Below are 24932 nucleotides of genomic sequence, written 5' to 3' on the forward strand. Positions count from 1 at the left end.
TTGGGCATCGGCCTTAGCAAAGAACGTTGATGGAATTGCAGTTGGGGAAGGAGAGATGCGTGCTGCGCTCTCCTCCCCTCAGGCTCAGGCAGGGGTATCAGGGCAGACAGGGTTGGGCTGCAGACATTCTGGAACGCCGTTCCTGGTAATGTCATTTTAGGAAAGAGCTTCAGGAATGGCGTTCCGGACCCAAAATAGCCCTGTGTATTACTGTACCAAAAAATTTTACCAATTTTATGTAATGACATACTGTACCTGTTCAATTTTAATGAGGAAGCTGTCAATGAAATGTCTGGGAGAGCTGGGATCCAGAGTCTCTTGGCTGGCCTTCACTCTCTCTAAAATAAATCCAGTCACTTCTTCTGAGAGGGTGATTGCCTTCTTATGAGGTCCTGGGATGTATTTCATAACTTCTGGAAGAATGCTCTGGAGCTGTAAAATAATGAACAAGGCACTTGACTAACAGGATTCATAGATCCTATTAAGGAATTTATAAGTTAAATTAGTTACATCCAGCATGTCCATTTTAAAAAGAATTCTGAATGTACTGTAAACCATTGAGGCAGGGCCATCTTAACAGCAGTGTAGGCCCCTGGGCAAAGCAATGCACTGGGGCCCCTACGCATCCTCCAGCGGTAGGGTTGGGGGCTGCAATCTGCAGCAGCTTTGATGTCCCATGGGTGGTAGGGGGTGTTTTTTTCCTCCACTCGGCTTGTAGGACCTAAGGCCTAATTCAGATCTGATAGCAGCAGCAAATTTGTTATCTAATGAGCAAAACCATGTGCACTGCAGGGGGAGCAGATATAACATGTGCAGAGAGAGTTAGATTTGAGGGGGGGTGGTGTTCAAACTGAAATCTAAATTGCAGTGTAAAATAAAGCAGCCAGTATTTACCCTGCACAGAAACAAATTAACCACCCAGATCTAACTATCTCTGCACTTTTTATATCTGCCTCCCCTGCAGTGCACATGGTTTTGCCCATTAGCTAACAAATTTGCTGCTTCAATCAGATCTGAATTAGGACACTGGAGCAGTAATTTCTGCTAATTACTCCTTTACTGCACAGATGGTGGGAGATGGGGCAGGAGGGAGAACACAAAACTGTAGAAGGGGGCATTGGGCTGCATGAGGGGGCCCCAGTAGATGACTTCCAGGGTGGTGAGGGGGTGTTTAATAAGCAGGGGAGGGATGGATAGTGGAGTGGGATTAATATTCATCATTTCTGGTGGGGGGCAGCTTGCTTGACTGCAGATATATCTAGTTCCTGAAATGAAATTTCTTATCTTCCACTGGTATAAAAAAAAACTAGAACACCCCACATTTTTGGAGATACTGGGGACTTCGGGATCAGAGTTCAGGAGCAAATTATCCACCAAAGAAAAATAAAACTGCATACCAGGTGTGTGGAGCTGGAGCAGGGACCAGCAGCTGGAAGGCTTTTATCTCTTGTTCTGAGCATAGTAGAGACAAGCTTTAAGTGTCCCCGGAAAGGGTACAGTCCCAGCTTTTGAAGTGTATGCTTAGAAAAACTCTAAGTCAGACAGAACCCAAGATATATGGCTGAAAAGAGCAATTAACAGGTTTGGATGGGGACCACTGCTTTGAATTCGAATATCTCTGGTTCCCCAAGTGTGATTTTCAAAAGTCTGGTACTCCTGTAAAAAGGGGACTCTCAGTTATCAGACTAGGGCTCTTGTACTCCTGAGGCCATTGGGAAACTGCTCATTGAGCCCGTATGAAAAGACAGCCCTACAAAGAGGTGTGGTGATATCAGTGGCTGGGGAGGCATTGGCTAGTATCAGAGCCAGATTTACTCACACACATATGACTTGCTGGTGAATTTTGACCATAAAATTTTTTTGAATAATATCACATAGTAAATGCTTCTTATTGCTCACATATCGCTACTTTAATATCTGATTCTACAGGTATGCCCTATAATAGAGCCCTTGCAAGCGAGCCCTATTGAAGGGCATTACTGTAAAATCAGGAATGCCTTACAGCTCGCTGCGGGCTTGGTGGTTCGCTGTGTTTTCCACAGGGTCTATTCCTACTCTATGGGTGTCGTGGACAGCCACAATTGGGAATAGACCCTGTGAGTCAGGATTCTGGCTGTCGGTATTGTCAGTAGTTGGGATTCACAGTATCGGTATCCTGACCACCAGGATCATGACTGCCGGCAAATGAACTGCATTCCGTGTAGATAATAGGTGTGGGAGTGCTGTGTATAGACAATAGGTGTGTGAGTGGTGTGTATAGACAATAGGTGTGGGAGTGGTGTGTGTGGACAATAGGTGTGGAAGTGGTGTGCATAGACAATAGGTGTGGGAGTGGGGTTTGTAGACAATAGGTGTGGGAGTGGTGTGTGTAGACAATAGGTGTGGGAGTGGTGTTTGTAGACAATAGGTGTGGGAGTGGGGTTTGTAGACAATAGGTGTGTCAGTGGTGTGTTAGACAATAAGTGTGGGAGTAGTGTGTAGACAATAGGTGTGGGAGTGATGTGTATAGAAAATAGGTGTGGGAGTGGTGTGTGTAGACAATAGGTGTGAGAGTGGTGTGTGTAGACAGCAGATGCGGGAGTGGTGTGTGTTGACAATAGGTATGGGAGGGGTGTGTATAGACAATAGGTGTGGGAGTAGTTTGTGTAGACAATAGGTGTGGGAGTGTTTTGTGCAGACAATAGGTGTGGGAGTTGTGTGTGCAGACAATAGGTGTGGGAGTTGTGTGTGTAGACAATAGGTGTGGGAGTGGTGTGTGTAGACAATAGGTGTGGGAGTGATGTGTATAGACAATAGGTGTGGGAGTGGTGTGTGTAGACAGCAGATGTGGGAGTGGTGTGTGTGTGTGGACAATAGGTATGGGAGTGGTGTGTATAGACAATAGGTGTGGGAGTGGGGTGTGTGGACAACAGGTGTGGGAGTGGTGTGTATAGACAATAGGTGTGGGAGTTGTGTGTGCAGACAATAGGTGTGGGAGTGGTGTGTGTAGACAGTAGATTTGGGAGTGGTGTGTGTGGACAATAGGTGTGAATTGAATTGCTATTCAGGGTTTATATACTGTAATAGCCAACTGATGTTCACTGGACTTGTAATTGGAATATTTACTTGTGCCCACGAACAGGATAAGCTGTGAAAAAATTCCTCTAAGACGTTAAGAAGGTTGATGAACCTTTCATCCTTATACTCGAAACGGTCTCCAAATATTATGGAACAAATAACGTTAGAGAAAGCTTCCATAATCTTCTTGGTTGGATCTAAGGAAAGAACTGGAACAGAAATGGAAATATGATAAGTAATTATATTATGTGATCTCATATAAATGTACCTCCTGAAGAAACCACTTAACCCACTACAGCAGAGAAATGCGTTGAGGGACTCTGGTTGTGTCTACACTCCAATGCCGGCGGGGTCATCGTTCAGAAGCCGAGTACATCCTCCCCCCTTTGTGGACTTTGCTGCGGTAACCAGCTCCGGTCATCACCCGCTTTAGTGGTGAGTCAGCTTGCCAAACTGTGGAAATCTTCCCCTAAAGTGGACGTCGATCCGTGGCCACCTGTTATGGTAATCACACTGCATCAAGCCTTTACCAGCGATTGTTCCAGGGTGAACTCCCCTGAGATTACCTAACTAAAGGAAGTACAGCTAAGTACACCGCTGTGATTTAAGTGTCTACCAAATGTTTTGATTCTGTGCGGCAAAACAACGAGCCCTGGGAATGATCTAAAAGCTGACTGCTAACTTGTTACCATCAGGAGTGAGAACATTCCATCTATTATATAGGGGGTCGTAGCATAGCGTACTCAGGCGAATGCTGAATAATTATCTGAACTGCAAATAATATCTCTCACCGGAGAACGTTCATTACTTGAAAAATACTGTGTACACTAGAGATGAGCGCCTGAAATTTTTCGGGTTTTGTGTTTTGGTTTTGGGTTCGGTTCCGCGGCCGTGTTTTGGGTTCGAACGCGTTTTGGCAAAACCTCACCGAATTTTTTTTGTCGGATTCGGGTGTGTTTTGGATTCGGGTGTTTTTTTCAAAAAACACTAAAAAACAGCTTAAATCATAGAATTTGGGGGTCATTTTGATCCCAAAGTATTATTAACCTCAAAAACCATAATTTACACTCATTTTCAGTCTATTCTGAATACCTCACACCTCACAATATTATTTTTAGTCCTAAAATTTGCACCGAGGTCGCTGTGTGAGTAAGATAAGCGACCCTAGTGGCCGACACAAACACCGGGCCCATCTAGGAGTGGCACTGCAGTGTCACGCAGGATGTCCCTTCCAAAAAACCCTCCCCAAACAGCACATGACGCAAAGAAAAAAAGAGGCGCAATGAGGTAGCTGTGTGAGTAAGATTAGCGACCCTAGTGGCCGACACAAACACCGGGCCCATCTAGGAGTGGCACTGCAGTGTCACGCAGGATGGCCCTTCCAAAAAACCCTCCCCAAACAGCACATGACGCAAAGAAAAAAAGAGGCGCAATGAGGTAGCTGACTGTGTGAGTAAGATTAGCGACCCTAGTGGCCGACACAAACACCGGGCCCATCTAGGAGTGGCACTGCAGTATGTATGTATAAAGAAAGAAAAAAAAAACCACGGTTAGGTGGTATATACAATTATGGACGGGCTGCCGAGTGCCGACACAGAGGTAGCCACAGCCGTGAACTACCGCACTGTACTGTGTCTGCTGCTAATATATAGACTGGTTGATAAAGAGATAGTATACTCGTAACTAGTATGTATGTATAAAGAAAGAAAAAAAAACCACGGTTAGGTCACTGGTATATACAATTATGGACGGGCTGCCGAGTGCCGACACAGAGGTAGCCACAGCCGTGAACTACCGCACTGTACACTGGTTGATAAAGAGATAGTAGTATACTCGTAACAACTAGTATGACGACGGTATAAAGAATGAAAAAAAAACCACGGTTAGGTGGTATATAATACAATTATGGTTGGACGGACTGCCTGCCGAGTGCCGACACAGAGGTAGCCACAGCCGTGAACTACCGCACTGTACACTGGTTGATAAAGAGATAGTAGTATACTCGTAACAACTAGTATGACGACGGTATAAAGAATGAAAAAAAAACCACGGTTAGGTGGTATATAATACAATTATGGTTGGACGGACTGCCTGCCGAGTGCCGACACAGAGGTAGCCACAGCCGTGAACTACCGCACTGTACACTGGTTGATAAAGAGATAGTAGTATACTCGTAACAACTAGTATGACGACGGTATAAAGAACGAAAAAAAAACCACGGTTAGGTGGTATATATTATAATACAATTATGGATGGACGGACTGCCTGCCGAGTTCCGACACAGAGGTAGCCACAGCCGTGAACTACCGCACTGTACACTGGTTGATAAAGAGATAGTAGTATACTCGTAACAACTAGTATGACGACGGTATAAAGAACGAAAAAAAAACCACGGTTAGGTGGTATATATTATAATACAATTATGGATGGACGGACTGCCTGCCGAGTTCCGACACAGAGGTAGCCACAGCCGTGAACTACCGCACTGTACACTGGTTGATAAAGAGATAGTAGTATACTCGTAACAACTAGTATGACTGACTATGACGGTATAAAGAATGAAAAAAAAACCACGGTTAGGTGGTATATATTATAATAATACAATTATGGATGGACGGACTGCCTGCCGAGTTCCGACACAGAGGTAGCCACAGCCGTGAACTACCGCACTGTACACTGGTTGATAAAGAGATAGTAGTATACTCGTAACAACTAGTATGACTGACTATGACGGTATAAAGAATGAAAAAAAAACCACGGTTAGGTGGTATATATTATAATACAATTATGGATGGACGGACTGCCTGCCGACTGCCGACACAGAGGTAGCCACAGCCGTGAACTACCGCACTGTACACTGGTTGATAAAGAGATAGTAGTATACTCGTAACAACTAGTATGACGACGGTATAAAGAACGAAAAAAAAACCACGGTTAGGTGGTATATATTATAATACAATTATGGATGGACGGACTGCCTGCCGAGTTCCGACACAGAGGTAGCCACAGCCGTGAACTACCGCACTGTACACTGGTTGATAAAGAGATAGTAGTATACTCGTAACAACTAGTATGACTGACTATGACGGTATAAAGAATGAAAAAAAAACCACGGTTAGGTGGTATATATTATAATAATACAATTATGGATGGACGGACTGCCTGCCGAGTTCCGACACAGAGGTAGCCACAGCCGTGAACTACCGCACTGTACACTGGTTGATAAAGAGATAGTAGTATACTCGTAACAACTAGTATGACTGACTATGACGGTATAAAGAATGAAAAAAAAACCACGGTTAGGTGGTATATATTATAATACAATTATGGATGGACGGACTGCCTGCCGACTGCCGACACAGAGGTAGCCACAGCCGTGAACTACCGCACTGTACACTGGTTGATAAAGAGATAGTAGTATACTCGTAACAATTAGGATGACACTATGACGGTATAAAGAATGAAAAAAAAACCACGGTTAGGTGGTAGGTATATAATAATAAATAATACAATTCTGGTCGGACGGACTGCCTGCCGTGTGCCGACACAGAGGTAGCCACAGCCGTGAACTACCGCACTGTACACTGGTTGATAAAGAGATAGTAGTATACTCGTAACAATTAGGATGACACTATGACGGTATAAAGAATGAAAAAAAAACCACGGTTAGGTGGTAGGTATATAATAATAAATAATACAATTCTGGTCGGACGGACTGCCTGCCGTGTGCCGACACAGAGGTAGCCACAGCCGTGAACTACCGCACTGTACACTGGTTGATAAAGAGATAGTAGTATACTCGTAACAACTAGTATGACGACGGTATAAAGAATGAAAAAAAAAACACGGTTAGGTGGTATATAATACAATTATGGTTGGACGGACTGCCTGCCGAGTGCCGACACAGAGGTAGCCACAGCCGTGAACTACCGCACTGTACACTGGTTGATAAAGAGATAGTAGTATACTCGTAACAACTAGTATGACGACAGTATAAAGAACGAAAAAAAAACCACGGTTAGGTGGTATATATTATAATACAATTATGGATGGACGGACTGCCTGCCGAGTTCCGACACAGAGGTAGCCACAGCCGTGAACTACCGCACTGTACACTGGTTGATAAAGAGATAGTAGTATACTCGTAACAACTAGTATGACGACGGTATAAAGAACGAAAAAAAAACCACGGTTAGGTGGTATATATTATAATACAATTATGGATGGACGGACTGCCTGCCGAGTTCCGACACAGAGGTAGCCACAGCCGTGAACTACCGCACTGTACACTGGTTGATAAAGAGATAGTAGTATACTCGTAACAACTAGTATGACTGACTATGACGGTATAAAGAATGAAAAAAAAACCACGGTTAGGTGGTATATATTATAATAATACAATTATGGATGGACGGACTGCCTGCCGAGTTCCGACACAGAGGTAGCCACAGCCGTGAACTACCGCACTGTACACTGGTTGATAAAGAGATAGTAGTATACTCGTAACAACTAGTATGACGACGGTATAAAGAACGAAAAAAAAACCACGGTTAGGTGGTATATATTATAATACAATTATGGATGGACGGACTGCCTGCCGAGTTCCGACACAGAGGTAGCCACAGCCGTGAACTACCGCACTGTACACTGGTTGATAAAGAGATAGTAGTATACTCGTAACAACTAGTATGACTGACTATGACGGTATAAAGAATGAAAAAAAAACCACGGTTAGGTGGTATATATTATAATAATACAATTATGGATGGACGGACTGCCTGCCGAGTTCCGACACAGAGGTAGCCACAGCCGTGAACTACCGCACTGTACACTGGTTGATAAAGAGATAGTAGTATACTCGTAACAACTAGTATGACTGACTATGACGGTATAAAGAATGAAAAAAAAACCACGGTTAGGTGGTATATATTATAATACAATTATGGATGGACGGACTGCCTGCCGACTGCCGACACAGAGGTAGCCACAGCCGTGAACTACCGCACTGTACACTGGTTGATAAAGAGATAGTAGTATACTCGTAACAATTAGGATGACACTATGACGGTATAAAGAATGAAAAAAAAACCACGGTTAGGTGGTAGGTATATAATAATAAATAATACAATTCTGGTCGGACGGACTGCCTGCCGTGTGCCGACACAGAGGTAGCCACAGCCGTGAACTACCGCACTGTACACTGGTTTATAAAGAGATAGTAGTATACTCGTAACAATTAGGATGACACTATGACGGTATAAAGAATGAAAAAAAAACCACGGTTAGGTGGTAGGTATATAATAATAAATAATACAATTCTGGTCGGACGGACTGCCTGCCGTGTGCCGACACAGAGGTAGCCACAGCCGTGAACTACCGCACTGTACACTGGTTGATAAAGAGATAGTAGTATACTCGTAACAATTAGGATGACACTATGATGGTATAAAGAATGAAAAAAAAAGCACGGTTAGGTGGTAGGTATATAATAATAAATAATACAATTCTGGTCGGACGGACTGCCTGCCGTGTGCCGACACAGAGGTAGCCACAGCCGTGAACTACCGCACTGTACACTGGTTGATAAAGAGATAGTAGTATACTCGTAACAATTAGGATGACACTATGACGGTATAAAGAATGAAAAAAAAACCACGGTTAGGTGGTAGGTATATAATAATAAATAATACAATTCTGGTCGGACGGACTGCCTGCCGTGTGCCGACACAGAGGTAGCCACAGCCGTGAACTACCGCACTGTACACTGGTTGATAAAGAGATAGTAGTATACTCGTAACAATTAGGATGACACTATGACGGTATAAAGAATGAAAAAAAAACCACGGTTAGGTGGTAGGTATATAATAATAAATAATACAATTCTGGTCGGACGGACTGCCTGCCGTGTGCCGACACAGAGGTAGCCACAGCCGTGAACTACCGCACTGTACACTGGTTGATAAAGAGATAGTAGTATACTCGTAACAATTAGGATGACACTATGACGGTATAAAGAATGAAAAAAAAACCACGGTTAGGTGGTAGGTATATAATAATAAATAATACAATTCTGGTCGGACGGACTGCCTGCCGTGTGCCGACACAGAGGTAGCCACAGCCGTGAACTACCGCACTGTACTGTGTCTGCTGCTAATATAGACTGGTTGATATTTAAAGAGATATTAGTAGTATACAACAATACTATACTGGTGGTCAGGCACTGGTCACCACTCCTGCAGCAAAAGTGTGCACTGTTAATTAATATAATTGTACTCCTGGCTCCTGCTAACAACCTGCAGTGCTCCCCAGTCTCCCCCACAATTAATTATAAGCTTTTAATTTATACATTGATGACTGTGCAGCACACTGGGCTGAGCTGAGTGCACACAGACTGAGTCACACTGTGTGACTGACTGTGCTGTGTATCGTTTTTTTTTTCAGGCAGAGAACGGATATAGCAGAGAGAAGTGAACGGATATATTATATTAAATAAAAGTTAACTAGCAACTGCACTGGTCACTGACTGTGGTAAACTAACTCTGTCTGCGACTCTGCACAATCTCTCTCTATCTAATCTATCTATCTCTATTCTAATGGAGAGGACGCCAGACACGTCCTCTCCCTATCAATCTCAATGCACGAGTGAAAATGGCGGCGACGCGCGGCTCCTTATATAGAATCCGAGTCTCGCGATAGAATCCGAGCCTCGCGAGAATCCGACAGCGTCATGATGACGTTCGGGCGCGCTCGGGTTAACCGAGCAAGGCGGGAAGATCCGAGTCGCTCGGACCCGTGGAAAAAAAAGTGAAGTTCGTGCGGGTTCGGATTCAAAGAAACCGAACCCGCTCATCTCTAGTGTACACACGATCTTATTGAATCTAGTTTATACTATGCTATCTTTAGATAATTTTAACAAATTGTGTTTTTAACTGTGTATCTAATTAAAATTGTTATATTTTTATGAAGCGCTCCTTTTCGGTTCTTAGTATCAATAGCTATGATCTCATATAAATGACTATTGCCTTTACTAACGGTTAATAATTCAGTTATGGAATGGTTTCAAAATATAACAAAGGCCTTAGCTTGTTTCTGAATGAAACGCAGATTCATGAAAAGTATGCAAGATACTGGCTGTCCTTTAAAGTATGCAGTTACACTTCTAGTGTCATACTGTACCTTGAAACTTCCTAAATTCTTCCACCACACACTGTGCTTCCTTTTGAATTTTCCCTTCGATACTTTTCTTTCCAAAACCAAAGCTTTTGAGTGTCTTTACAGTGAACGTACGCATTTGTCTCCATCGTTCCCCATTGGCGTGATTAAGTCCTTAAAAAGAAAATGTTTGTGAGATAGGAGTTTGCAATCCAAACATTCGAAACCTCTTATTAAATTTGGCAAATATTGAACATTTTTGGATTCTCTATTTTGCTATTAAATATAGATAAGCAAAATTAGCTTCATTTTTTTAGAATTTTTTTATGCTTGAGGGCTTTCAAAAATGTTTGCACGGTTCTAAGTAAGTTTTGGAGTAAATTAATCTTAAATAAACATAAAAGTAAAATGAAATAACATTTACCTTAGGCCCGTTTTATATCAATTTAAAAATGGCAGAAAAGTGTAAGCAAACAAAAAATCAAGGAATTGGGCAAAACCATGTGGACCTACAGGTGGGGCAAATGTAACATGTACAGAGAGATTTAGATTTGGGTGGGGTGTGTTCAAACTGTAATCTAAATTGCAGAGTAAAAATAAAGTTGTCTAACGCTTGTGGGCTATATGCAAAAGCAGCCAGTATTTACCCTGCACACAAAAATATAAATGCAATTGGTCCCCTTGCATGGAGACATTGGGGGTAATTCCAAGTTGATCGCAGCAGGAAATTTTTTAGCAGTTGGGCAAAACCATGTGCACTGCAGGGGGGGCAGATATAACATTTGCAGAGAGAGTTAGATTTGGGTGGGTTATTTTATTTCTGTGCAGGGTAAATACTGGCTGCTTTATTTTTACACTGCAAACTAGATTGCAGATTGAACACACCACACCCAAATCTAACTCTCTCTGCACATGTTATATCTGCCTCCCCTGCAGTGCACATGGTTTTGCCCAACTGCTAAAAAAAATTCCTGCTGCGATCAACTTGGAATTACCCTCATTGTTTGTTCCAGACACAAAGTTACTTGCTTTTCTTGTTTTACTTATCAACATGAATCAGGGCCAATGTGCACCTATATTATTAAGTTGTTCTCCATCTAAGACTGGTTGACAAGAATAAAAGACTGAATTAATAAAGTTGGGCATTATGGGGGTAATTCAGACCTAGCAGCACATTTGTTAGCAGTTGGGCAAAACCAAGGTGGTCATTCCGAGTTGATCGCTCGCTAGCAGTTTTTATCAGCCGTGCAAACGCTATGCCGCCGTCCACTGTGGAGTGTATTTTAGCTTAGCAGAAGTGCAAACGCATGTGCAGCCGAGCTCTACAAAAACAGTTTGTGCAGTTTCTGAGTAGCCCTGAACCTACTGAGCGCTTGCGATCACTTCAGCCCATTCGTGTCCGGATTTGACCTCACACACCCGCCCAGCGGACGCCCAGCCACGCCTGCGTTTTTTCAGACACGCCAGCGTTTTTGCAAACCCTCCGTGAAAACGGTCAGTTGACACCCAGAAACGCCCCCTTCCTGTCAATCTTCTTGCGGCCGCCAGTGCAAAGGAAAACTTCACTAGAACCTGAGCTTTGTACCCATACGTTGCGCGTGCACTTTGCGGGCCATACGCATGTGCATAAATGCCATTTTTTCAAACCGATCGCTGCGCTGCAAAAATAGTCAGCGAGCGATCAACTCGGAATGACCCCCCGCCCCTATGTGCACTGCAGGTATGCCAGATATAACATGTGCAGAGAGAGAAGGATTTGGGTGGGTTATATTGTTTCTGTGCAGGGTAAATACTGGCTGCTTTATTTTTACACTGCAATTTAGATTTCAATTTGAACAAACCCCACCCAAATCTAACTCTCTCTGCACATGTTATATCTGCCCACCCTGCAGTGCTCATGGGGGGGTTATTCCGAGTTGATCGTAGCTGTGCTAAACTTAGCACAGCTATGATAAACTTCCCAGACATGCGGCAGGACGCCCAGCACAGGGCTAGTCCGCCCCGCATGTCAGTCCGCCCCCCCACCTGCACAAGTACAAAAGCATTGCACAGCGGCGATGCTTTTGTACTTGAAGAGTAACTCCCAGCCAGCGCAGCTCCTGTGGCTGGCCGGGAGTTACTCGTCACTGCCTCGGGTTGCAGTGGCTGCGTGTGACATCACGCAGCCGCTACAGTCTGCCCCTGCACGGTCCGGTCATGCCTTCATCGGCCAGACCATGCCCCGAAAGAGGTGGCCGAATGCCGCCATGCCGCCCCCTCCCGCCCAGCGACCACCTCTGCCTGTCAATCAGGCAGAGGCAATCGCTAAGTAACAACGGCGCATGTGCAGTTCCGACCCGATCGCTGCGCTGCGAACAACTGAATAACCCCCATGGTTTTGCCCAACTGCTAACAAATTTGATGTTATGATCAGGTCTGAATTACCCCCTATGTTACATAGAATTTGACATAGAATTTGACGGTAGATAAGAACCACTTAGCCCATCTAGTATGCCCATTTTTCCATAATTTTACCTTGAACCTTTTTTGATTCTTATTTCTGTGAAAGGATGTCATTATGGGGGGTATTCAGTTAGCTGCAAAATCACAGCAATTTACCGTGATTGCTGTTTTCGCCATTTTCAATTTTTTTTTAGCTGGATTCGCCCTATTCAAATGCAAATGAGCAAAAACAGGATTGCCAGAAAAATTGGTGCTGAAAGTGAAAACTGAAAAGAAGGGAAAATCTGTCAATACCCCCCAAAAAACTAAACTAACATTGGATAACAGTATAAAAGTTTATTATTGGTTATAATAAATGTATTTCTGATACTTAAATTGGGTCAAATAGCTGTTATATGCATTTTTAAAAAATGTAAAACAATAATAGAAAGCCATTTTTTCAGCAAAATAAGTGCTAAAATGAAACTTGGGGTACATAAAAATGGGTATAAGTATATATTTAGGTCATTTTAGGGGACTTTAAAAAAAAAAATATGAAAATGGACCAATTACTCCCATCTGCAAGTCTAAAAACACTTGTCCCACTCATAAAGCACCACAATATGCCTGTTCCATACCTTGTACCCTAATTTCCATAATTTGCATTTTTTCACCCCAAAAATGACGTCATTATTTGCCAATTCAAAATAATTAAACACTTCTACAGTAAGTGCCTAATAAGTAATTCAAGGGGTTGTCCCAGGGGTTTAGAACCAAATAATATTTTTAACTTAAAATAGGGATTTTCCCCAAGTGTATCACCTGCTCAGGGTTGCTGAATTGAAATTTGTGTTAAAATTACCGGGAAAACATTTTTTTTCGTGGACAATTGAATTGACTTTAATTTTGTATCTTTTTACAGTGAAAACGCGTTTTTGCCACTAATTGAATTCCCCCCATTATGTCTATCCCATGCATGTTTAAATTGCTGTTCTGTTTTAGCCTCTACCACCTCTAATGGGAGGCTATTCCACACGTCCACTACCCTTCTGTAAAGTAATTTTTCCTAACATTTCCCGTGAACCTACCTCTCTCCAGTTTCAGTGCATGCCCTCATGTCCTATTGCTTCTCTTCATTTGAATAATGTTTCCCTCCTGGACTTTTTTAAAACACTTAATATATTTAAAAGTTTCTATCATGTCTCTCTATTCCCTTCTCTTCTCCAAACTATACATATTGAGATTTTTTAGTCTTTCTAGGTATGTCTTGTGATGTAGGCCATATACCATTTTAGTTGCCTTTCTTTGTTCAGTCTCTAATGTATTGATATACTTTTGAAGATATGGCCTCCACAATTGAACACAGCATTCTAAATGAGGCCATACCAATGACCCATACAGTGGCATTATTATTACTTCTTTCTTCCTGCTGTTGATTCCTCTCCATATGAAACCAAAAATCTGATTAACCTTCCTTACTGCTTTGTTACATTGCTTACCTACCTTTAAATCACCTGAAATAGTGACTCGCTTTCCTCCGCAGCAGTTCCAAAATAGTGCCATTAATAGTACATTTATCCTTTGGATTTTTGGGACCCAAGTGCATGATTGGGCATTGTTTGGCATTAAACTGTAATTGCATGCTCTTAACCGTTCCTCTAGTCTACATACTGTAGATCATCAATCATTTATTTTACCCCTCCTGGTGTGTCTACCCTGTTGCTTACCTTTGTGTAATTTGCAAAAAGGCATACTTTCCCTTTAATGCCATTTGCAATGTCACCAGTAAATATATTAAAAAGCACTGGTCCAAGACAAGTACAGATCCCTGGGCTACTCCACTGGTAACATTTCCTTCCTGTGACTACACTCCATTTACTACAACTCTGTTTTTTATCCTGCAACCAAGATCTTTTCAACCATTTTAGTATCTAATTCCTTGCTTTCGAGTTTATTTAGCAGTCTGTGATGTGGGACAGTGTCAAAAGCCTTACTGAAGTCTGATAAGCTATATCTACAGCCCCACTTTTATGTATTACTTTAGTCATACAGTCAAAAAAGTCAATAAGATTTGTTTGACATCATTTCCCACCAGTGAATCCATTTGGGATCCTGTCTATTTCTGGATTTGAGATAATCTACAACTCTTTCTTTTAAGAGTGTTTCCATCAATTTCCCTACTGCTGATGTAAGGCACACTGGTCGGTAGTTGCTTGCCTCTTCCTTGCTTCCACTTTTGTGCAGTGGGACTACATTAGCTCTTTTCCAGTCATCTGAAATTACTCCTGTAGCTAATGACTACCAGCACCCCTTTAAGCTCTTTTTGTATCCTTGGATGTATCCCATCTGGCCCCATTGATTTATCCACTTTCAGCTGTGAGAGATCTGTTAGGACCTTCTCCTCTGTAAATTTACATATTTCATTTTTCTGAATATTCCTGCAACTTAACTGTGGCCCCTTCCCCTCTCTTTCAGTAGTGAATACTGAGCAAAAATAATTATTAAGATGATCTGCTATTATATTGTCTCCATCAACAATACTTCCAGTCTCTTTCTTTATTGCTATTATTCCACCTTTAGGTTTTCTCCTTTTGCTTATATACATAAAGAAAGTTTTGCTTCCATTACCCACTGACTAGGCCATTTTTTTCTCAGTTTGTGCTTTTGCACATATGATTACCTTCTTAGTCTCCTTCTGTCTAACAAGATATATCTCTTTGTCTTCATTATTTTGTGTCTGCTTATATTTCCTAAAAGCCATAATTTTGCCTTCACAATACTTGCCACTTTTTTTTCACAAACCGCACTGGCTTCCTTTTCCTTGTGTTTTTCCTAACACTTTTGATACAAAGGTCTGTTACCTTTAATATTGCACTTTTTATTTTTTCCGAGTGTAGGAGACAGTGGACAACTTAAGCACAATTAGGAGCTGATGCTGACTTAAGCTCCACCCCTGTTTGGGCCATTCCCCCAATAATGCCATAATTAAGCCCCACCTCCCAGTGACATCACTTGTCAATAATCAGGAAGGCAGGATGAAGCTAGCTACACAGGGGGTGTAGCCTTGTGGGGCAGCAAGGGGGCATGGCCCTACAGCAAATCCCATCTGCAGCTGCAGCCCATGACATGAGGACCTAAGTCTATAAAGGCTCAGGTACCCGACATCCACATTTAGGAGATTGACATTTTAGCTGAGGCCGTGGGACGGGATTAAGGAGGTCCCATGGTACCCTGGCATTAGGTGGGTGCATGGCACTGCCACAAGGGCATAGATAATGTAAGGGACAAAGTCCAGTAAGTAAAAGCCCCCGTATGATGTTCCCTGCTGTCTTTAGAGACGTTAAAAGCCCTTGTAATAGGGGGCCCACACATAAGGAGAATGCATGTATGTTAAAGTGCTCCCTTTAAAGTGCCCCCCAAAATATAGAGGGAGGCAGTGCAGCAGCTAAGAGATCTGCACTGAGAAAGATAACCCTGACAGAGGACAAGAGGGGGAGTGCTTTTGGCTGTTACATGTCTGCAGTAAGAACAGAGTGTCCAGTGGAGAGAACTTCTGCACAGTGTGACCTCCTGCCTACAGAATAGTGAGTGCTGCCTGGTGCCATAGTGGAAGATGAGAGATCTGTGAAGAGACAGCCCATCTGTGAGAGGATGCGTGTCTTTCTGATGTGTAATGCTGGATCCCTGGTTGATGGCTCCTGAAGAAGTGCCCCATAGTGAGGGAGGGGTCATTGCAAAATGGCAGTGAGGTTAGAGGAGAGTTCTGCTGAAGTGTCCTAAGTAACCATATACTTAAGTTGAAGAGCCCAGCAGTGGAAGGGTTTAAGCCTGCATAAGATGAAGGTTGTCAGCATGTCAGACGAAAGTACCCTGGATAGTAGGATATGAAATAGCAGCAGAGTCTGTGGATATAGAGGATGTAAGCATGCCTGAAGAAGGTGTACAGATGTGTCCACTTTCTTATTTTGCTCAATATAGCACGCCATACATAGCATGGCTATCTAGGGCAAGCTGCTTTTCCACGAGTGGAGAGTGGATAGATTAATTTTTTTTGCCATAATATAATATGTATAAAGTAACGTATTAAAGCATCAAATTAAGAAAAAAAAAAACAAGGCATGGCTAAATCTCTGAGTCTATGGCATGCCATGCCATACATTGCAAGAAAAAAGAAAGGTGTATGTGGACACATCTGTATGTGGGGTGACGGAAGACAAAAGGGTCCCTGTGTATTGGGATGTTTCTCTACATTGGAAGTCTCCTATGAGAATTGAGATTACTACAAATATAGTTTTCAATATACACTCAATGTTACTTGAGTGTATATGAATATTTGATCGGGCGCACAAAAGCAAATATATCTACCTGTAAACACACGAAAAAAAAAAGGGTTTTATCTTTTGTCAATACATGTAATAAATAGCTTCCAATAGCAGCTCCTATAAGACAACTGGATGTCAGGATAAGATAAATATATAAATCTCTGATAAACTAGAGACAAACATAAGGAGCGCTGGTTTAAAATTCAATTCGTAGATTTAATATCAATTTAAACACACATATAGCATAGTAAAAACTCAATTGAGTATCTACTGTATATAAGCTGACACTTCAATAAGCTCATAAAAGTGCACATAACTGTATTTAAAAGTTCAAAGACATTTTTAATTACAGCTGAAAGGCAGTTAAAAGGAACCCTGGATTGCTAATTAAGCTTTGACCGACAATTACCATCTGATTTCTGTTGCTGTAGATCATGATTGGAATCTGTCTTTGAACTTTTAAATACAGTTATGTGCACTTTTATGAGTTTATTGAAGTGTCAGCTTATATAGATACTCAATTGAGTTTTTACTATGCTATATGTGTGTTTAAATTGATATTAAATCTGAGAATTGAGATTAGTGCGATGAACTTCAAATCTGGAGTCCCCTGTATGCTGTATAATGTAATTTTTGGACTGACATGCTGTAGAACTACTGTACCCAACAGCATCAGGTATGTGTTGTCTTTTCCATGTACTGGTTCCTCCTTCCCTATACCCTACCCCAGTAAGAGTGATCAGTACATAAAGCCGGCTGCCGGGATCCCGACTGTCAATATACCGAGTGTGCTCGCCACAGGACATATTCTCCCTCTATGGGTGTCGTGTACACCAATAGAGGAGGGAAAGCCTTTGGCGCCGGAATTCCGGTGTCAGTATTTTGCAGCTAGTCAGGTTTTCGGTGGGGGTATTGTGACGTCCGGGATCCCGACTAGTGGTATGGTGACCGCTTACCCAGTAAGACTGTGCTGGAGGTGTTCGTTTGGAGTGGAAAACTATACCTAACCTTTTGTAACCATCAAGCTTAAAATATATAGCATTTACCATCAGCTGAAAGTGTTGTGCTGGAGGAAGTTGGCAAAGTAGAGCTTATAACCATTACACTTACTGTGCTGGAGGATATGGATGAGTATAAATAAAGTTTTCCTGTTCTTGCATTACCAGATGGTCTGGCGCCCAACATTTCTTTATTACACTGAACCTGTTGTTCATGTGTGTTCCCTCCATCAGGTACCTTGTGCTAAGCACCCAAGTATTTGGGGGCATTATTGGTTAAGGATGCCAAACCCAAGAAAAAGTCAGAGCTGAAGAAAGCAACCGCAAAGGAGTGAGACACTATAGTCGGTTACCCCAAGTAAGTGTACCACAGTACCAGTAGGGTTTCACACACAAGTGTGCATCTGAATGTGCAAGGAGTGGGGCACCCACTTTGTGCATCTTTAGAACCAACAATCCCACCTGGTGCGCCTTTAGACTCTACCATCAGGCGCACCATCAAAATTTGCCCCATACAAGTTTCAGATTCTTTATCAGAATATGACCTTTAATGTAAATGCTGAAATGCCCAAAAAGTGACCCGTTTGATTTCACTCATTACTTTTGTCAGATTTAGCTGCTTTACACTATTCATCTGTATAATGGCGGCGCGGCAATCTGCAGCAGCTGCAATGCTCGTGTCTAGGGGGGAGCATGGACCGTTACCTCTCCTGCGGATTCTGATGCTGCTGGTGTCACCCTTGACTGCTGGTCCGTCAGCTGCGGGGAGGATCCAGTACTCACAGCAGGATCTCCTGGAGCTGAGGGCAGGGGTCTCCGTGGAAGCTGCTGGTGGTGTGTTCAATGCCGTGTCTCCAGTCACGTCCCCAGTCACATTCCCGGCTTCTGGTGCCGCGTCCATGGATGGCAATGTTTGGGTCATCTGGACAGCATCTCCGGCCATATCCCCGGCTTCTGGCACCGCGTCCTTGGGATGCTGGGGTCATCTGGGCAGTGGCTACACATGGAATTGGGGCTCCTGCTTTGCATGGCATCCAGGGAGAGAGGTTTTGTCACCCCAGAGGGCAGACGGGTGCTTTGAATGTGCTGAGGGGAGCGTCGGCAGGTGCGCCCCCTGTGGCTGCTGGCAGCACCAAGGGAGAGAGCTTCCATCACCACAGCTGGCGGAGAGGAGAATATCGGAGCCATAGTGGGTCTAGGCAATGGGAAGTGAGGCAAAGCTGGCAGCAACATTTGTGGCTGGGTCGGCACCCCCGCAGGATAAGGAAGCAGAAAAGGGGAAAAAGAGCTGGCTTTCTGGCAAGAATGAGGTATCAGCCCTTTAACTCTGCATTGTTTAGTATATTTTTAGCAAATGTGATATCTCTCTCTAACAAGCTGGATGAGATTAGGCTGAAAATTGCCTGTAACTGGACATTAGCTAACTGCTCCTCGTTGATATTTACGGAGACTTAGCTAGCGCTGAGTGACCCAGATTGTCCTTTTGAAATGCCCTATAGGACTTTGTTTAGAGTCAACAGGACTTTGGAGTCTGGCAAGAAAAAAGGTGGTGGTCTTTGCATATATATCCATGATAAATGGTGCTCTAATGCGGATCTAATTGAGACCTTTTATTCTGCTGATCTGGAATTTATGCATATGCGGTGTAAGCCATTTTATATGCCTCTGGAATTTTCATTGGTTTTTGTAGCTGCAGTGTACAGTTTATCCCCCTGCAAACGAATATCACCTTGACATTAGATATCTTGCTCATTTCTTTCTCTAGACAACTGACTCTACACCTGGACTGTGCATTTATTCTTGCCAGAGATGTATCTAATGCGAACTTAAAATCTGTGTTTCCTAAATTTGTGCAGAATGTTTTGGTACCAACTCGGGGGGCTAATACTCTCGATCATGTTTATACTAATGTCAAACATGCATACAAATGTTTTTTTGTGTCCTCGTTTTGGGCAGTTGGATCACTCATCACTCTGGTTAATTCCCAAATATCTGTCGGTATTAGGGAGGAATCGACCAGTTACTAGGGAAGTTAAGATTTGGCCAGAGGAAGCCTTATTAAGTCTGCAGGGTTGTTTTGAAAACACCGATTGGGATCAGCTAGTAGAGGAGGCTACAGGGGAGTTATCGATCTACTGGCCTCAATGATGACACTGTAAAAAAAAAAAAAATCACAATACTCACCAAGCCCCGCTCCCATGTCCGACCGATGCAGTCCGACCGCTGCAGTCCTCTGTGCGTCCGCTCCTTGGCATTATGGGAGAGATGTCATGATGTCTTTCCCATAGCGCACAGTGACAGCGCCAGAAGCTGGAGCTCAGTACTGAGCTCCTGCCTCCAGCTGCTGCTGTGGAGAGGGAGCCGGGCGCCCGCTGGTAACACAATCTCAGAGGGCGCCCAGCATCTTCCAGCGGCGCCGGCCAAACATCGGGTTAGGTGAGCCGGAGGAGGTGGAATTGCGTTCCATCTCCAAGTGGAACTGACGGAACGCAGTTCCACCCCGTTCCGGCTCCCTTTAACCCCTGCACAGTACCATTGCTGCTGCTACTACACATGAACCGTGTTCCAGCATCTGTGAACTGTACATAGTACAGGTGCCAGGACACAGGCAGCGGCGGGGACAAGATGACCGAGATCCGGCATCATCGCAGGGTCTCCGTCACCCAAAATTAGAATAACACTAGTATTAGAAAATACTGTAGGCTAATGGCCCAAAGACATTACATTATTTTTCCTAGATAACCTAAACCAAATAAAATTATAGGTAATGTTATATTTGGCTTCACAGTTACAGTTACAACTACCTGTACGTAAATATCATAAAAAAATAATAAAATGAGGACATGTGACTAAAGACCATGGAAACTCTTTTCTTGCTTTCTGTCTATGATGTTCAAGAGCTGTTTCTATTACAGGAGCGAATACAATTTCCTTATACTGACACCTCAATCAGTCTCAATCAATCACCTTCAGCAATCTGTGTCAAACCCTGTAGATTTTGAGCCATTTTGTCCTGATTTAACAGTTCAAATATGTGAGCTCTGTTTTAGACAGACAGTATAAACAGCGGTGCAAGTGGGCGGGTACGGGTGGGTATGGCGTACCCTTAAGAATTGAAGGTAGACACCTGCACCACCGCCGGAGACTGAGGGGCAGGAGAGGCACACACTGCGCTCTCCTCCCCTCACACACAGGACAGCAGCAGCAGCGGTGAGCAGCAGAGGAAGGGGGGGGAAGGGCATGTGTACCTGGCATTGGGGGCATATCTGGCACTGTGGGGACATGTGTATCTGGCACTAGGGACATTTCTGGTGCTAGGGACATATCTGTCACTGGGGGAACATGTGTTTCTGGCACTTGGGGCATATCTGGCTCTGTGGGGACATGTGTATCTGGCACTAGGGACATTTCTGGCGCTGGAGGCATATCTGTCACTGGGGGGACATGTGTTTCTGGCACTTGGGGCATATCTGGCTCTGGGGGGACATGTGTATCTGGCACTGGGAGCATATCTGGCACTGGGCGGACATGTGTTTCTGGCACTGGGGTGGCATTTCTGTATCTGGCACTGGGGGCATATCTGGCACTGGGGGACATGTGTATCTGGCACTGGGGGCATTTCTGTATCTGGCACTGGGGGCATATCTGGCTCTGGGGGAACATGTGTATCTGGCACTGTGGTGGCATTTCTGTATCTGGCACTGGGGGCATATCTGGCACTGGGGGACATGTGTATCTGGCACTGGGGGCATTTCTGTATCTGGCACTGGGGGCATATCTGGCTCTGGGGGAACATGTGTATCTGGCACTGTGGTGGCATTTCTGTATCTGGCACTGGGGGCATATCTGGCACTGGGCGGACATGTATATCTGGCACTGTGGTGGCATTTCTGTATCTGGCACTGGGGGCATATCTGGCACTGGGGGACATGTGTATCTGGCACTGGGGACATTTCTGTATCTGGCACTGGGGGCATATCTGGCACTGTGGGGGCATTTCTGTATCTGGCACTGGAGGGGCAATGTATATCTGACACAGTGGGGGCATTTGTGTATCTGGCACTGTGGGGCAATGTGTATCTGGAACTGTGAGGCAATGTATATCTGGCACTGTGGGGCAACGTATATCTGGCACTGTTGTCATATGTGTATCTGCCCTTCCCCCCATATGTGTATCACGCCCCCATTTTCATTGACCACACCCATGTGGCATTTGGCCACACCCATTTTTTGACACTTGCGCCTTAGGCATGCGCACACAGTACCTATAAGACATTTTTTCTACTTGCACCACTGAGTATAAAATACTTATTGGAGCTCTCAATACTTGCACATTACACATTGTAAAAGTTGTACTGTATTTATTTTTTTCCCCAGAGAATCACATAGTATCTATCTACTGTGAGAGGGAAGTTGTCTAATAGCTGATTGACTCTAATGCCCAGATTTATCACGCCTTGAAAAGTAATAAATAGCAAGGTGATTTACCAGCCAATCAGCTCCTGTCATTTTTCAAACACAGCCTGCAACATGGAAGTTAGGAGCTGATTGACTGGTACTTTATCACTGTGCTATTTATCACTCTCCAAGGCTTGATAAATGAGCCCCTATATACTGTACTTGCCTACGACCTTGAGTCACTATCATGACCACTGTTGTTATTTTGTTACTCAACATATTCTCATGTCATTCAGCTTAACAGCAAATTCATTATTTTCTCAGAAATCAAAATAAGGATACTACACATGAAAGCGAATGGGAATGGGGGAGGAAAAGTAAATTGTACTCCCATATTGCATGGAGAAATAAGAAAATACATTATGTGTATATTGGCAAAAAGGCTGCAGGACAAAGATGCAAACAAATATAATTTACCCTTTTACGTGAGGGGTATATCGATTAAAGGTCAATTTTAATCGACTTCCATCTATTTTAGGTCAATTAAAATCTTTATCGATGTTAAGCTTCCAGGATAAAACACACATATAATAACAGATTACTTTTTTTTTTTTATGTTAGTAAATATGTGTTTTATCCCTGGAAGCCCAACATTGATTTTATTCTATCTGAAATAGTTGGAAGTTGATTAAATCGGCCTTTAGTAAATAAACCCCATAATGCCCGCAGGTGACTATACAATAGGTCACAAAGTCTTGTTGCTTTTTTTCTTTTGGTATTATGGGGAAGATGTAGTAAGCAGTGATAAAAGTAGAGAAGTGAGCCAATGGAGAAGTTGCCCATGGCAACCTATCAGCATTGACATAACATTTATAATTTGCATACTATAAAAGTATACAGAGCAGCTGATTGGTTGCCATGGGCAACTTCTCCACCGGCTCACTACTCCACTTTTATCACTGCTTAGTACATGCCCCCCTAAGAGTCCTCAAACAATCTATACCTAGGTTTATATTTAGTAAAGTGCAGGTTTTTAGAAGTGGATATGTTGCCGATAAAAAACATCTCCACTACTAAAAAAAATTGCGCCTTAGTGAATATACTCCATAGTATGACTGCTGTATAAGGAACCATTTAAACATTTTCAGTGCTGTAAATTTGATGAGGGCCATAGGTCCCAATCATTTATATTTCAAATAAGAATTAACATCTACAGTCAACAATATTTTTCCCTTACCATAACCCTGGGTAAAACCCTCTATGGTGTGTAGAGGACCTCGAGCACCAAAATCTTCAGCCCGATCAACAAGCGCTTCCTTTACAGCGTCATATCCACTCAAGACAACTACTCGTCGCGGGCCAAAGTAAAGAGTATACACTGGTCCATATTCCTCCCAGAACTATAAAACAGGTTAGAGAGATTAGCAGTGATCTTTATTTGTTGTATATTGGTGCTCCTATTCTAATCTTATTATTTCATTTATCCATATTATTAGTATAAAATTTCATTTATAAGGCACCACAAGTGTTTCACAGTGCCGTACATGTAACACACAGTAGAACAATACAGGGTATACAGAACTAAACATTACAGAAAACTAAAGCAGAGCACAGGTAACAATTAGCACCACAGTTCTCAGTACACAATACAGCTGACATGTGAGGAAGCAAAGCAGTAATCGGCGTACTACTGGGAGCGGGCAGCCGTTGGAAGAGATGAACAGTCACGAGCAAGAGGAAATGCAGGTATTGACAGTCACTGAGTAGGAGAGAGCTGTCACTGAAGTGCAAGAGAAGAGGGCTGTGAGAACAGGAGGGAAGAAAGCCCTGCTCCGAGAAGCTCACAGTCTAGGGATAATGTAAAAATGTAATATAATGTTTTAGGCTTCTACATAACTGAAACAACTGACCTTCATAAGGGATTTCGCCAATTCCCCTCTTCTTATATACAGCAAGCTTCCGACCAAAGGCATGGGAATCGGACCAGGAGGAAGGTTCCGTTTTCTGTACATTGTGTTCCATGTCATGTAGATAAATGAGCAGGAGATAAGCAAAATTATCAATACCGCAGTCACTGAAATGTCCATGATGAGTTATGAGAAATGAACCTCTTAATGATCAGAATTATATTTTTGCTGCAAACAGAAAACATCAACTATTGTGTACTTGCCAGGACAGTTACATATAAAATGATCGTTCCAGTCAGCAGATAGGGTGTGTTACTTTGGAAAAGTGCCAGTGGAATGTAATGTCTTATAATATAATAAATGTCGCTGTAGACAACCATAAGGCAAGCATTGTTTTAGTGTTTAATAATAATAATAATGATAATAATAATAATAATAAATAAATGAAGACAGGGGTTACCTAAAGTTACCCTAAATTTGTAGAGATCTAGACACAGCAGAGAGACTGGGCCCATACACTGCAAAGAGGCTAGGCTTGTACACAGCAGAGAGACTAGTCCTTTATACAGCAGAGAGACTAGGCACCGCCGGACAATACGCTCTCACAGCCAGTCACTTCATAAAGTGATCTTTCCATCTCCTCGCTGCTTAGTGTTTGTGGGCATTGCAGGACTGAC

At 43.1% G+C, this 24932-nt stretch overlaps 1 protein-coding gene across 1 annotated transcript in view; it reads right to left on the reverse strand.

Annotated features, from left to right (window-relative positions):
• The window catches only part of LOC134949276 (cytochrome P450 2G1-like), a 103028-nt gene extending 78532 nt beyond the window's left edge, over positions 1-24496 (reverse strand). Inside the window, exons 1-5 of the mRNA XM_063937772.1 lie at positions 24259-24496; positions 23586-23748; positions 10234-10383; positions 3106-3266; positions 256-432 (exon numbers count right to left, since the gene is read on the reverse strand). Of these exons, the coding sequence (XP_063793842.1) occupies positions 256-432; positions 3106-3266; positions 10234-10383; positions 23586-23748; positions 24259-24435 (828 nt within the window). The 5' untranslated portion in view covers positions 24436-24496. The remainder of the gene's footprint in view (positions 1-255; positions 433-3105; positions 3267-10233; positions 10384-23585; positions 23749-24258) is intronic.
• Between the last annotated feature and the right edge of the window lie 436 nt (positions 24497-24932).

The sequence above is a fragment of the Pseudophryne corroboree genome, chromosome 8 (assembly GCF_028390025.1).
Source record: "Pseudophryne corroboree isolate aPseCor3 chromosome 8, aPseCor3.hap2, whole genome shotgun sequence".
Taxonomy (NCBI): domain Eukaryota; kingdom Metazoa; phylum Chordata; class Amphibia; order Anura; family Myobatrachidae; genus Pseudophryne; species Pseudophryne corroboree.